Source organism: Copadichromis virginalis, linkage group LG17 (assembly GCF_057382275.1).
Source record: "Copadichromis virginalis isolate Kocher_CV1m ecotype Utaka linkage group LG17, C_Virginalis_male_GT1.1, whole genome shotgun sequence".
NCBI lineage: Eukaryota > Metazoa > Chordata > Actinopteri > Cichliformes > Cichlidae > Copadichromis > Copadichromis virginalis.
Genome location: NC_140634.1, coordinates 40,058,641 through 40,073,862, shown reverse-complemented (window position 1 = coordinate 40,073,862; position 15,222 = coordinate 40,058,641). Strand labels below are relative to the sequence as shown.

At 43.4% G+C, this 15,222-nt stretch overlaps 1 protein-coding gene across 1 annotated transcript; it reads right to left on the bottom strand.

Annotated features, from left to right (window-relative positions):
• Positions 1 to 195: 195 nt before the first annotated feature.
• Positions 196 to 14,778, bottom strand: axdnd1 (axonemal dynein light chain domain containing 1). Its single transcript, XM_085435784.1, has 24 exons — positions 14,577 to 14,778; positions 11,136 to 11,290; positions 10,953 to 11,056; positions 10,744 to 10,837; positions 10,548 to 10,633; positions 10,394 to 10,450; positions 10,118 to 10,226; positions 9,639 to 9,760; positions 9,315 to 9,455; positions 9,043 to 9,147; positions 8,807 to 8,927; positions 7,165 to 7,266; positions 5,031 to 5,197; positions 4,870 to 4,939; positions 4,520 to 4,754; positions 4,252 to 4,453; positions 3,809 to 3,902; positions 3,433 to 3,626; positions 3,161 to 3,245; positions 2,922 to 3,065; positions 1,302 to 1,403; positions 1,112 to 1,203; positions 512 to 651; positions 196 to 424 (listed from the first exon to the last, which is right to left on the bottom strand). Exons 1-24 carry the CDS (start codon positions 14,644 to 14,646, stop codon positions 309 to 311), a joined length of 2,907 nt encoding a protein of 968 aa, XP_085291910.1. The 5' UTR covers positions 14,647 to 14,778; the 3' UTR covers positions 196 to 308.
• Between the last annotated feature and the right edge of the window lie 444 nt (positions 14,779 to 15,222).

Genomic DNA, 15,222 nt, shown 5'->3' with positions numbered 1-15,222 from the left:
CTGAATCACAGGATGAGTTTATTAGCAGGCCTCTGGAGAACTTCAAGACATGTTGAGGAGGTCATTTAGACATTTAAATCAGCTGTGTTGCATCAAGGACCAATCTAAAACCTGCAGGACACCGGCCCTCGAGGCCTGGAGTTGGACACCCCGATCATCAGCCTGGGAATAAACACTCAAAAACTGGGTACCATCGATGGTCAGTGATGTTTTTATGTGTCTGTTAAACTTCCCTCCTGTTCACATGTAAACCAAAAAAGTATTTAACACTGGTTAAAATAAATAAGCAGAGACGTCCGATGGTCCGATCAGCATTTCTTGGTCTTTCTGCCGCTGCTCGTTGGTTTGACTGCGGTTGCCTTTTTCTTCGGAGGAGTTGGTGTTGTTTCTGGCTGCGGTGAAGGCGGCGGTGTTTTGTTTTTTTCTGAAACATAAACCAGTAAAGACATGAACCACCTCGATGCGTATGTGCTGTGTCACTGTCTGGTTTTATCAGCTGGTTAATCTGCACCTTCAGTACTGTGGGGCTCCACACTGGGGCGACCCTGCAGTTGTCTCTCCAGGTCTTTAATCTTCTTCAGTGCTTCCTGCAGAGCCTCCTCGGCTTTGAGGGCTCGCTTCTCCGCAATCTGCACTCGCACCTCAGAATCACTAAAGAGGGGCGGTAAGGGAAAGTAAGCCGGTGGATGGATGCATGTGTAGACTGATGGATGGATGTTTTATAGTTTATAGCAATAGTTTAAAGTAGTGCTTTCAAAAAATTGTGTAAAAAGATACAGTATTGGGCAGAGGTCTTGAGGCACCCCTCATTTCGTTAAATTTTTCTTCCAAGGAGCCAGATTTTTATAATTATTATTATAATTTTGTTTAACCAGATACTTTATACTTCAACAGGGCCTGAACTCTCACGGGGAAGCTTTCTTTTCATTTCTGAGCAGTTCAGGAATAGTTGTGTGGGATTCCTGGACTTTTACAGAGTATCGTGTGCATTTATATGAAAACAGCAGAGAGAGGTTACAATGAAGAAGACTAATTCCTGAAAATAAAGACTATTTTCAGGAATATCCATGAAACACAATTCATCCAAACATTATTTAGAAAATGAACTCACTGCAGTTCTTGCTGCAGTAATCCTACTGTGGTCAGATCCTTGAAAGCGTTCTGGTTATCGTCTGTCACCGGAGACACGACCAGCTCGCCCGTCTGACAGACACAGAGGTGGTTACAGGTACAGACACACGGGCTGTTCAGCTCAATGCAAACTGACAACAACATAAAAATGTATACTTCAATTGTCTGACCCTGTCTAGCTGGACACTGCACGCTCCAAGCTTCCTCTGTGCAACGTTTCCATCATAATTGATCAGATTCAGCACAGCGCTCTCACAAACAGTTTGCTCCCCCTACAGGACGAAAACAACATTTTTAGTCATCCTGTTTAACACGATTCTATTATAACCTCCTAGGACCTGGCGTCCACATGTGTGGACATCACATTTTGGGTTGTTTAGACCAAAATACTCAATTTTGCTCTACATGGGCCTGATATCCACTTACGAGGACGTTATACTGCTACTGTTCTATCAAAGTTTTAAATGAATATCCTCATATGTGGCTCTGATTTTTCTTTAAAAAAAAAAAAAAAAGGTTAAAAAAAAAATCTGGTAATTCTTTGTTTTTACATTCATCGGGCCCCAATCAGCCCAAATATCAAAGAAAAATTAAAAATGCATGTCGTGGAAGAGTTCAGGTCTTAGGAGGTTAAAGGTTCGTAAAACTCCTTAAATTCCACAAGTGTCAATTTAATTCACTCATTTTGTGTCACACAAAGCTCCATAATCTTGCTATTAACGCTCCAGTTGACAAAACTCTTATGTTTCGTGTCTTTCAGCAGCCAAGAAATTTTCTTTGTCTGAAATGTCTTTTTGTCAGCAAATAAGAATGAATGCTTAACCCCGAACCCTGACACCAAAACCACATTTTGAGTCTGAAAAATGCTTTCAAACTCGTGGGGACCGCGGTTTTGTCCCCATAAGGAGAGAGACACACACACACACACACACACACACACACACACACACACACACACACACTATAATAATAAATAATACCTTTTTGTACTTCACCCACCTGTGACACCAGTTGCTCCACAACATTGACTTTTGCACATGAAGAACATTATTCTCTCTGTATATTTATTTGCTAAAGTAACATTGCTACACTTACTATCCCGGCTTTGTGTAAGCGTTATATTGCTGGCAAATTAAAGCAAACACTCACGTGTTTCTTTATATTTTATTATGTTGCAGGATTAACTCATGTGTACATACTTACATTGTTTCTTTGTTTTCAATCTTCATGTAGGTCAGCTGTGGGAAAGACCCGCCCAGCATTTCCTGATTTTTAAAGTGCTGATGATGTCATGTCTGACATCAGCAGGTTAAACCAGGAGGAGGGTTTTTATGTAGGAATGCTTCCTTTTGTTTGTGTCAGGATGCAAAGGGATTTGTTGCTTATTGTTTCTTACATGGAGCCGTTTAGTTGTGTAAATGTGTTAATGTGGGGAGCTTCATGTAATTCTCAGTCATTTGTGTTGAGCTCCAGCTGGTGGTGCTGGCTAAACTAACTGAAGGTAAACTGGCAGCTCGGTCAGTCTCTGCTTGATGCAGGTGAGGGAGGAGAGGTGAGCTGTGTCACTGACTCCATGTGGGTTTTGAGTTTTGTTAAATAAGTTAATCTAAGGTGAGTTTTGTTAAGTTTCACATATGATGGAGGTCACAGTAAATAAATTGCTCATCTCCTCCAAAACGTCTGTGGAGTCAGCTCACTTACCACCTTCCTTGATGCTCCAGTCAGACTACTTCACAGATCCCAAAAAATCTAGCAAACGTGTGCGAGCTCTATTGGAGTTGAATCCTCACCACAGCCTCCGCACCGTCTGCTGGACAGTCCAAGACGCCACTGCTGGAAACAGGTGCAGGCGGCGTGACGGGCAGCTCCACGGGAGCGCCTTTAACACCTGTGAGCAGTATCCTGCAGGTCTCCACCCAATCACCACACTCCCTCTGAGGACACCAATCACAGTTGACATTGCAAAACTATTACTGACCCCGCCCCAATGTTACAAGTGATAGTGTATGTGTGCCAGAGGTGTGTTTACCTGCAGCTTTTTGAACTCGTTCATCTCATTCTGAGCCTGAGCTGACAGCGTGTTCAGGTGCTCCTCCAGGACCAGGCTGCACGAACTAAACAACATTTTCAGATGAGTTTGACAACCTGTTTCCTTCCTCGCTCGCTGTTTAAATGTAAAGTTACTCCAACGTTTAAAAGTACGTAACCTGCTCGAGTCGGTTCGTGTGTTGTTATTTTACTGTTAAAGAGATTTATTTTATCACACAGTTACTGTAAAATATTTACAACAGCTTCTGGTACCTCGTGATGTAGCTGGACAAGCGATCCAGCTTCTCAGCCAGCATCTGGGCATCCTCATCCAGAGTTTCCTGTGAAATTTCTGGAATGTACCGGTGGGGTTCTTCTTCTTGGTTTTCCTCCTCGCTGTGGTTGGGAACCACAAGGAGTAAGAGCTCTAACATCCACCGAGTCTGAGCCACGTGAGCAGATCTGATCTGGTAGCAAAGAAAACATCCAGACTCAAAGAAGCCAAAACTCAGATCGTCTCCTAAAAACAGCCGCTGTGCCTGAGCACCGTATTCATGGGGCTCACGTGTTAGTTCCAATTTAACACAAATACACTCAAAAGACAGCAGAATATGTAAATATGGTGTTACTGAGCATGCCCGGTACTCACTTCTTCATGGAGCCTAAAGTTCTCCCCCTCAGTGAAGTCAGACAGGTTGGTTACAAACACCTGGATTTTGTCAAACAGCTTTTCTGCCTCTGCGCTGTTTTAACAAACACGCACAAAGAAGCATTTCAGAACCGCCGTAAACGACTCCAAGTGTTTGAATTTCAGCATGAAAACAGATCAGGCTGAATTTTTCTACAAGTTCAATTTGTTTCCCTCTATCTGCCAAACTGCAAAACATCTGCAATAAATGAATAAAAAACAATGCTCATTTTAAAATTCTGTTAATTTGTCTAATTCACTTTGAGAAAATGGGGACTGTGTGTAAAACTGTAATTCTTAGAGCGTTGATGCAAAATCACATCTCGATTGCTTGAGTTAAAATCCAGCAAAAGTACAAAAACTGTCTTTCTCAAAGTTAGTTTGTGTTATGGACCCGCACTCACCAAGTATCCGGTTTATTGTTGTCCGTTTTGTTGGAGAAGTGCCGAAAAGCTTCGTCAGCCAAACTCTTCCAGTTGTGCAGCGCTCTCTCCAGCTCTAACCAATCAGAGACGGCCATCTTTTCGGGATCTTCAATCACCGCGGCAAGTTTGGATCCCCGGGACTCCATCAGACCGTGCAGTGACATCACATTTCCATGGAGCCCTGCAACGGCATTGTTCAGCGACGTGGTCTATCCATATTTCAAGAATGATTAAACCATTTTCTCACCATTTTCTCCATCCACTTGAACGTCCAGCTCTCTGAGGAGCTCACACAGCTCTTTGTCCAGTTCTCTCTGGGCGTGCTGGCCTTCAGGAGGTCCCCCGTCAGCTGAAGGGTGTCTTCTAAAGAGCTGCAGGCTCATATTCAGCCATATTTCCTGGATATTACTGAGTTCACTAAGTGTCTGCTGGCAGTTCAGCTGTTTCTCGCCTTGGTAGTGTTCACACAGCAGTGCTAACATCTAGACAAAACAAATGTTTCCTGGTGTTTAATCATGTGCAGACGGTTTGTTCATCTCCAATTAAAAAAGGAAGATTTTCTAAAACTATGACAAAGGTGAGACACACAAGCCTTACATTTGACCACTGCTGCAAATCGGCATGAATCTCTTCCACTGATGTTTTATCATATTTGGGTTCAGGAAGCCTTGAGAAAGGAGAAAACGTAGCGTTGGAGAATCACACAGTGACTGTAAGGTGTCAGTGAAAGTTCCAGGGGGCATTTTAACTGTCCTTACTTATTATTTGAGGAGCAGAAGGAAAGCCACTTGTTGATGCCTTGCTGGATGGCACTGATCTGTGCACAGTGGGCATGTTCAGTCTGCTTCAGCTGGGACATGAAAGCAGCCAGCTGCTTCCTCCAGTAGTCTGTGCTCTCCATGATAATGTTAATGCACTCTGTGTCCTGCAGCAGGAGGGTCGCTGTTACTATGGCGTTATTTTTGTGCCACTATTCTGAGCGCACGTAAAAAAGGTTTGCAGGTGCAAGTGTTGCATTTTGAGGAGAAATTTATTTTGAGCGAAGAAAAGCTGAATTTGAGTGAACAAAATTCATTGCTGCATGCAAAAAATGTATATCCGTGTTTGCTATTATCCACACACACAACAGCAGCCCCTCTCGCTCAGTTTTTGTATTTGCGCTCGCAATGTGTCGCTCACGCTCTCAACATTTCTGCCCGTGCGCGCTCAACTCTTTCTCTACACCGTTATATTTGTGCCACAAAACCAGCCAATCACAGACTTGGATGCAAAAAAATCTGATTGGCTGTTTTTGTCTCCAATCAGCTCGAAAGGACGAAATGCAATATCCCAGAATCCATTTCGTCCAAAGCTCAAACGAGGCAGTGGCGGAGGAACACAGAGTGGCGGAGTTTGAAATATTACTCTTTCTGGGACACAAAATAAACTTTTAAGATATTTTCATGTTAGAATGTAGCTGTGTGAACTTCAAATATCTGCTCGATTTATCAAGACATCACATATTTGCATAAGTGCTCCAACGTTTTCGGAGATGCCTGTTACCCACCAGCTGACCGGGTGGGAACTCGGGTTAAACATAATATATAAGGCTGAACTGACAAAAAAATCACCAACTACACCACCAGGTATTATTGGAAAAACCATAAAGCCTTTGAACGAAAACAAACGCTGTTGTGACAGTGATGTACACTGTTTTGTTGGTATATATGTATGATTTGTATCACCTTCATGTTTCCAGCTTTACAGCTGTGGCTCCAGCAAACATCAGCTGATACTAGAAATTAATTTTAAATAAATTCTAACAACAGCTGATCAATTTTGAACGTGCTGCTGTTGTTGTTTAGCGCAACATCCGCTGGTTTCCTGTTTCTGGCGCAAAGTGGGAGATAAACAAACAAGAGAGACGATCAGCTGATCATTGATCAGTTTCATGATTGAAGTAGCAACAGGAGAGGGAGGGAGAATGAGGAGAGAAGAGGCAGCTAAGACACAGAATAACTCCAGCTTTGTGTCTTTTTTATTCTCGCTGAAGTCTTTTCCCCTCAATACGGATGTATTGTAATTGGTCCAGCCCAGAGTTGATTATTACCAGTTGGCTAATCCACCACCTTTCATTGTTTATACCATTACAAAAACAAACAAACTAACATAAAAATGAAAAATCACCATTGGCCCACCGGGCAAATGCCGGGTAAATGCCCAATGGCCAGTCCAGGTATTCGGTCAGCTGGTGGGTAACAGGCATCTCCAAAAACGTTAGAGCACTTATGCAAATATGTGATGTCTTGATAAATCGAGCAGATATTAGAAGTTTACACAGCACCATTCTCGCATGAAAATATCTTAAAAGTTTATTTTGTGTCCCAGACAGAGTAATATTTCAAACTCCGCCACTCTGTGTTCCTCCGCCACTGCCTCGTTTGAGTTTTGGACGAAATGCATTCTGGGATATTGCATTTCGTCATTTCGAGCTGGTTGGAGACGAAAACAGCCAATCAGATTTTTTTTGCATCCAAGTCTGTGATTGGCTGGTTTTGTGGCACAAATATAACGGTGTAGAGAAAGAGTTGAGCGCGCACGGGCTGAAATGTTGAGAGCGCGAGCGACACATTGCGAGCGAGCGCAAGTGCAAAAACTGAGCGAGAGGGGCTGCTGTTGTGTGTGTGGATAATAGCAAACACTGAAATACATTTTTTGCACGCAGCAATGAATTTTGTTCACTCAAATTCAGCTTTTCTTCGCTCAAAATAAATTTCTCCTCAAAATGCAACACTTGCACCTGCAAATTTTTTTTTACGTGCGCTCAGAATAGTGGCACAAAAATAACGCCATATGTTACAGCCGGAGTCTAACTGAACCAGCAGGGCTATTTATAAAAATAAAGATTTGTACCTTAGATGTGAGAAACAGGATGCAGTGCTCTGCGGTCTTGAACCAGCTTTGCTCACTGATATGCAGCTGACTGACCAGATGCAGCTGCTTCACACTGATCACCTGACAAAAATAAAAAGCTTCATATTACTGCTGTTTCTGACTTTGTATCTTTGAGCAGAAATTTAATTTAAACACTTTAAATATTAGAGTCTGAGTGATAAACGACTTTTAGACCGACATTTGGAGATTTTACTTTCAGACACATGAAACATAAACAGATTTTCATTGCATTTGTTATGTGTAGTTATTTATGAGTCCTTGCTAAGATAATATGACAGCAAAGTTACAAAATCATCTTGAGTCTTGGAATATACGTTTACGTTCTACTCGACTTCTGTGATCAGCTGGTTGTTGTTTCCAAACCAGTGCTGCGAACAGGGGAGCTGCAAAATGCCCTCTGATGGATAAACTGTGCAACACCACCAATAACACTGTGTACAGCAGTTTCTCCCATCCATCCATCTTCTTCTGCTTATCCGAGGCCGGGTCATGGGGGCAACAGCCTAAGCAGAGAAGCCCAGACCTCCCTCTCCCCAGCCACCTCCTCCAGCTTGTTGGGGGAACACACAGGCGTTCTCGGCTGGCCTGGGTCTGCCCCGGGGCCTCCTCCCAGTGGGACATCCTAGGAACACCTCACCCAGGAGGCACCCAGGAGGCATCCTTGTCAGATGCCCGAACCACCTCAGCTGGTTCCTTTCGATGTTGAGGAACAGCGGCTCTACTCTGAGCCCCTCCTAGATGCTGAACTTCTCACCCTATCTCTAAGGGCGAGGCCATCCACCCTTTGGAGGAAGCTCAAAAGGGTGGATGTGTCACGGTTCTGGGTCAGTTTGACCCAGTATTTTGAGTTGTCATGTTTTTGCAGGTTTAGTTTAGTTCCATGTGTCATTTTCTGTCTGTCTCTCTATGTCGAGTCTGCGTCTTTGTGTGATGGTTTCTTGTTCCTGTTTTATTGTGAAGGTCTGCGACTCGTGTGTGTGTGTGTGTGTGTTCAGTTTTACCTCTGTCTCGTCTGTGTGTATTTAAGTCGCGTCTTCTGTGTTTGTAGTTGCTGGTCCGTCTGTGTGTCCCCCATGTCTCACCCGTGTGTTCTCCCTGCTGTCTCCTCTGCTCGTTCTCATTCTTGTCCAGGTTTGTGCTCTGTAGTTTAGTTGTTTCCAGTCTAGTTTAGTTCGGGCTCCATTTGCTGTTTGTCCATATTTATTTCGTGTTCAATAAACCACCTTCACTTCTCCACTACTGCCTGCGATTGGATCCTCATTTATTATTTTCACACGGCTCTTCTCACCCGCCGTGACAGGATGGCTGAAGCATCTATTCATTACTTTTAAAAAAATCAATCAGGTTTTGTAAATCTATATATATAGATATAGATAGCTTGTGTGGTTGGGACATATTGGTTGATATACTGGTATAAGTATTACTATGGATGAAATGCTAAGGGGAAAGCTACATTGAGCATGTTGTGTCCTTTAATTCACTTCCTCTTTTGTTAGCCTTGGAGCTCCACAGAGAGCTGACCATAGAGTTGGTATAACAGTCATGTTTCTCACTCTAAAATGAAAGTAAGACCAGGTCAAATCAAAGACACCTCACACACCTTCAGGGCGAGGCAGAGGGTAAACTGGCTCCAGCAGTCTCTGTCTTCGGTCATGTGGATCAGCTGAGCTTCCAGGCGAGCTCTCTGAAGCTCATACAGCTGATGGTAAGCCTGGACCACACTGTAAAGAGCATAATTCACAACACAAAACTCGTTGACCATCCATCATCAGTAAAACAAGGCTCATAACTCAGGATTTAAATGCATCCAGTCGATGTAATGATCTCTGGACTAACTTTGAGTCGGTGCGAGTCTGTTTGAGTGCCTCGGCTAGCTGCCAGTGAGCGTGCTCCGCCTGGTGGGAAACAAAAGCATCGTGGTCCCGGATTTTAGAAAGTTCCCTATGAAGACAACGCAGACACACACGTAGCAATGAATACACGCACATTTTCATATCTGCACATCTGTAATCAGCACATTAACATCAAACGTCCGACATATATTATTTGTTCTGGAGCAGCACGTGGTAATATTACTCGTGATCACCCCCCAGTCTGATCGTACGTACACGCTAAGCTGATGAATGGATAACTTGATGTGGTGGATCTCCTCTGTGAGCCGACGATCCAGAGCCCGCTGGGCCACCACCTCGGTGTGCAAAGCCTTCAGGCGCCGCGGGATTCGATCCAGCAGCGACTGGTAGCGCTGTCTGAACAAACACACGGCTGCTGTGACACAGACCCTGCAGAGGTCATTACTGGACCAAGATTTCAGTTTTTACATTTAACTTGAATTATTAACAAAACGCCACTGCAGACTCATGTCTCATTCATATTTTGCTTTTAAGGCTCGTTATGCTTGTGGCCTTTCCTCTGATGTGTGTGCCGCTAACCTGAGTTTGGCAAGCAGCTGTCCTCTCTCGGCACAGCCCACGCTCACCTGCCTGATCAGTTCATGGAAGACAATGTTGTAGATATTTTGCTCAACCTTCACGAGCTCAAGCAGACCCTCCAGCTGGAAGACAAGTCATTGTGCGGCTTCTCACACTCTACACGATCGGATATTCCAAGCAGCACCACAAATTCTGACTTTTCTGTGTTTTATACTCAAATCTCTAAATCTATTACACTTATGATGGCAATGTTAACAAAAGATCAGTCGGCAGCAGGAGGACACAGAAAGATTTAGAACAGAGCAGACATCAGACACGACACCCGAGGTGAAGGTGGGCTGTAAATGTGCAGATTTGCAGCTGCAGGCTGAAGCAACTGAAATATCAATATTTTCCAGGATCGCCTGATATTTTCCGAGGTTTGGTCCATTTTTCCACGTAAAGGCTGCATGACTACATATGTTTCTCTGCCTGCCTACTTGTGAAAGCTCAGCCAGCTCCTCGCTCTGCTCATCCACTCCAGCCTTCTCCAGCATGTCATCCATCATCCCCATCAGCTGGACCGCTTCCAGCCTCCCACTGGGCCTCCTGGACACGAAAACATACAGAAATGTGTAATATTACACATTTAAACGCTCCCTTAACCCTGGTCTTGCCAAGCACCGCCTACTTCATGGCACACAGCAGGACAACTTCTTCTACTACATCACTTAAGGTTAATTATGAATGAGAGGAATTCATATCTGTGAACTCACAGTGAAGGGAGGACCCGCAGCCTCTGCTCTTCATCCCTCAGCTGCACTGTGAATGCACTGTGGAAGAGACACGTTAAAGTTGTGCTTTAAACACGATCACAGCATCAGACACACGGCGATAATCGACAGACAGACTGAACACAGTGAAGCTCACTCCTCGTAGAACTCGAGGCTCCGTAGTCCTTTATTTTTCACTATGTGAAATTCTTCCGGGATAAAACTGTCGGAGACGCACGAGTTCTGAAAGACAAAGCGGCCGCGATCATCACCTCGCGCCATGCATGTGTGCACACGCTCACATGGACAGCAGCAAACAGGTATATGCACACACAGAGAAACAGGCGGCTCACCTGCGCGCCACCAACGACCTGCTTTTCACTAACTGGTGGGAGGAGTGTTGTCTTCTTTCTGGTTACCATGGCGTCACACAGGAAAGAAATATCCCTATAAGGACACCATCCATGAAGAAAGGAGTAAATATATGTGGATGAGAAACTGAGCACTAAATACTGACATAATAAAACATCATCAGCTCCACGTTTGTAGGAACCTGACTGACCTGCCAGCTCCTGTCAGGGATGTTGGCTGCTCCAGAAAGTGTTTGTATTTCTTGCGTCCGAGTGGATGATGCCAGACTGCATCAGGGCGTCTGATTCCATAGCTCTAGATACAAAGTCAGTCCAGGTTGTTTTATATCAGCTGTTGTGTGGTCATGTAGACGTAAAAGAGGGTTTGATGCTACCTCGCAGTGTTGGTCGTGTGCAGATTGCCCCGGTGTTCTCCTCTTGCACACAGTGGAGGTTAGACTGAGCAGAAGTTCGTGTGGGACGATCTGCCCTCTGACAGCGGGCTGCGTCTTGGTGCTCTCCACCGGGACCTGAAAATTCAGCTCTGCCACTGAGAAAGATCAAAACCCATCAGAACAGCTTAATAACTCAGACCTGATTTTAGGGGACATTAGGTTTCACTGTTAGATGTCTACGTGCATAATAAAGCTTCTGGATTTTCTTGCATCACGCACAAAGAACAAGGAGACATCAGCTTTCTTTGGCTTTGTCACAAGTTAGGAAAAAAAGTTTAAAACAACAAGTACTGTGCAGAAGTCTTTAGTGACCCCTAATTTCCTGATATTTTGCTGGAAGAATAAGTTCAGTTATTTACTGAAATGTGCAAAAATACATGGAATCACTGTCATGCTGAAAAACGAAGCTGTTGCCAATCAGATCCACACTGTGTCACACGGTGGATCAAACTCTGACAGCACTTTGTTGCATAGATAACTCCATCAGTGTCGACAAGACCAGCGTTTCAGCCAGTACACCATCACCACGAGCTCCACCATGTTTTACAGATGGATGTAGACACTGCTGTGCATCTCCCCTGACCTCCTCTGTACATACTGATGAAGGTTTGAATAAAAAGTTTCAAATCTGAATTCACAAAACTGTCATGTCCTGTGTGCTGCAGGCAGGAGGAACGAAGGAGCCAAAATGCAGACTCAAAGACAGCTTTATTGCAGAACGCTAGGAAAAGCAGGAAAACGCAGCGCTGGACAGAAGAAAGCAAAGGGCTTAAATACACGACGAGTGACAAGGGAACAGGAAACACAGCTGGGACTAAGATGGGGTGCCTTCAAAGTAAGAGAAGCAAGTAAATCCGTTGGCCATCTTTCTTTGCCTTTAGACAACAATTCTGATGGCAAAAGAGCCAAACGGGACAGGCAAAAAAAGAAAGAAAAAAAAGAAAGAAAAAAAAGTAAGAGAAGCAAAACAGAACATGGTGTACACAGACAGGAGACTACCAAAGTAAAACAGGAAGTAATGGGAACACACAAACACACAGAGACATGACTGCAGAAAACAGGCAACTAGACAAACATGAAGACAATGCAGCAAATGCTGGGGAGGAAACACGCAGGGGTAAGACGAGACCAAACATGAACAGGACCAAATACTCAGACAAGCAAAACTAGAAGCACTAAATAAAGTTAGAAGTATAAGCAGACGAAACTAGGAAATAAAAGACACACAGAGAACACGATGAAATAAAGAAGAATAAAAGGACCAAAAACACAAAACACTCCTTTAGATCTTCTCCACTGATTTTCACTCCACTATTTTGGCCTCAGCCATTTGTTGACATCCACCCTTCCATCCATATTCCTCGTGTTCAATACAGACCTTCAAAAAGCTTGGAGAACTATCGCTCAATTCCACCTTAAATAATTACAAGAAAGTCTGGCTCTTTGGTAGCAAAATATAAAGAAGCAAGGAGTGACTGAAGCCTTTTGCACAGTACGCATCAACTACCTGTACTTTAATCCTGCACAGTGTGTGATCAAAGCCATTTATTTAATGTCGTCAGACAGAATTTGCAAAAAAACTAACAAGTTGAATTTTATGAAACTTGGTAATAAATGCATGGACGAGGGAAGGGCTCATTAAATGTTGTGCACATCTGCACTGTTATAGTTATACTGGGAGAGAAGAGCCTTTAGGGAACATAACTGGTCCTGAGTCTGTGTCCCAGTGTTTTGTGTTGAATTATAAATAGTCTTTGATTTCATTATTATTTATCATTTTCAGTGTCTTGGTTTCTGCGTCTGTGCTCTTCTTGTGCTCCATGTTCCCCGTGTCTCCCCAGTCAGTCAAGTCCGTGTCTTTGTGAGTGCGTCCTGCTTCCTGTTTTACTTTGACAGTCTCGTGTGCTGTGTTAGCTGCTGTGCTGTGTCTCATTCCTTCATTATCTCTCTGCGTATTTAAGCCCTTCGTCTTCCTCTGTTCGTTGCCGCATCGTCGGCGTGTCATCCGTGACATTTCCCATGTTCCGTGTGTCAGGTCTTTAGTTTCTTTGTACTTGTTTCCTCCCTGTGTAGCTTGTGTTAGTTTGTATTCCTGCGTTTTTGGGTCCTGTCTCTCTTCACTGCACAATAATGACACCAGTAATAAAATAAAATAAAGTAAAATATAAAGTATCACAAACCTTGGCACCCTTGTTAGTGTTGGTGTAACATGTTAGTCACACTAAAGTTTAAAAAAATAAAGCATGAATAAAAGTACTGACTTTTATTTATTATTGCAAAAGGTGGTGCAGGCCTGCAGACAGCTCCAAGACAAAGGGATTGTGTGCGACCAGAGATGGACAATAACACGTAATCCGATTACTTTTTCAAGCAACTAGTAAAGTAAGGGATTACTATTGCAAAAAGTAATTAGATTACTGTTACTTTCCTGTAAGCACGCTGCGTTACTAAACCATGATGTCGTTTGTGAGCGTCTCATGACAGTGACGTACGAGCGTGTGACGTTCGTGGCAGCGACAGACATGTGCAGATCAACAATGGATAATATGGCGTGCAGAGAGTACGACCATGCAGCGTTTAAAGCATGAAAGTAATCACATTACTTTAAGTTTGATTCTGTAAAAAGTGGCAAAAACATTAGCGTCTGCTGTGCACTCTGCGTGGGAAGAAAACTTCTTTCTACAGCGAAAAATGAAACTTGAAATCTGAGCGAGCAGCGAGCACGCTGCCACGGGAACGTGACATTCACAGAGAAACCCCGGATCCTCCCACTGACATGTGCTGTGGACAAACCTCCACCCGACAGGACTCAGTGCTGCTGAATCTGTGATTTGATTTATTTTTGCTGTGTTTTACTTGCATCTATTTGAAAGAGTGTAAACACAAAACATTATTTTATGTGTTGGAATATGCAGGAAATAGATTTAAATGTTAATGAAATTTCTTCGAGTCAAAGACTGTCGCGTATTATTTCATTTTGCTTTTAAAAAGAAGCTTTTTCATTTGATGCCGTTTTAGAAGATGGACCTGAAAGGTCTGCTTTATGACGTATTTGGGTTGTCTCATGTTTTTAAATAGTAGCTAAGAGATAAAGTAACTAATTATTCTTGAAAATAAGTAATCAGTAAAGTAACTGGATTACTTTCTTGGAGAAGTAATTAGTAACTAATTACTATTTTGAAGTAACTTGACCAACACTGTGTGACTGATCCTACTGATGTTAAATGCAAAGCTCTGAATGTAGAAACACTAAGTTCATGCGATGCTTTCTTTAAGGCTCTAAACTGAAGCGTGCCTCGGAGGGTTTCGCTTTCTTGGCCCCGACCCACTCGAACAGACGTGGGCAGTAGCTACTGTCACGAGTGTGCCCGTTAGCGTCACCTGCGGTGTCCGGTGTCCGCTCCGGCCTCGACAAACTCGGCGCTGAACTGGCCCTCGTTGATGCGGACATCGTGGAGTCACGGCGGGGACGTTACTCTAACATCTCGGAGACGAGACACGGAAAAGCGAGCGGCCACTTGTGTCCGTTTAACACAGCTGTCTCCTTCGCTCCCCTCAGAGCTTCCCCAACTTCCTGTTTGCGTTGCCTTGGGAACGCGTTCATTGCGCTGGATGTGCGTTTGTAGTTTGAACATTAGAAGTGAAATAAACAGAAATACTTTTATTTATTTGGGGGTGTTTCTACGTTTATTGACGCCTCAGCATCAAAAATGTAAAGATTAAAAAAATATTTCCGAGTTTATTTTTGATTTTCTGTGTTTTAAGAACAGTTTGATTTATTGATCATTTGTCATGAGATAATCGCACCACGTATATAGCTCAACGCTCTATATTAAACTTTAAATAAATAAGTAAAATGTGAAGTCGTTGGCTCGTCATTTGATTCATTAAACTGGTCTTAATTGAATAGAATATTTCTGTTGTGATATTCATTATTCATTGTGTTATTTATGAAAAGTTCTTTTTCTCTAATGAGACTGCCCTCCCATGTGGTGATCTGTCACTGCTCGGTGTGTGCAGCCCAGCC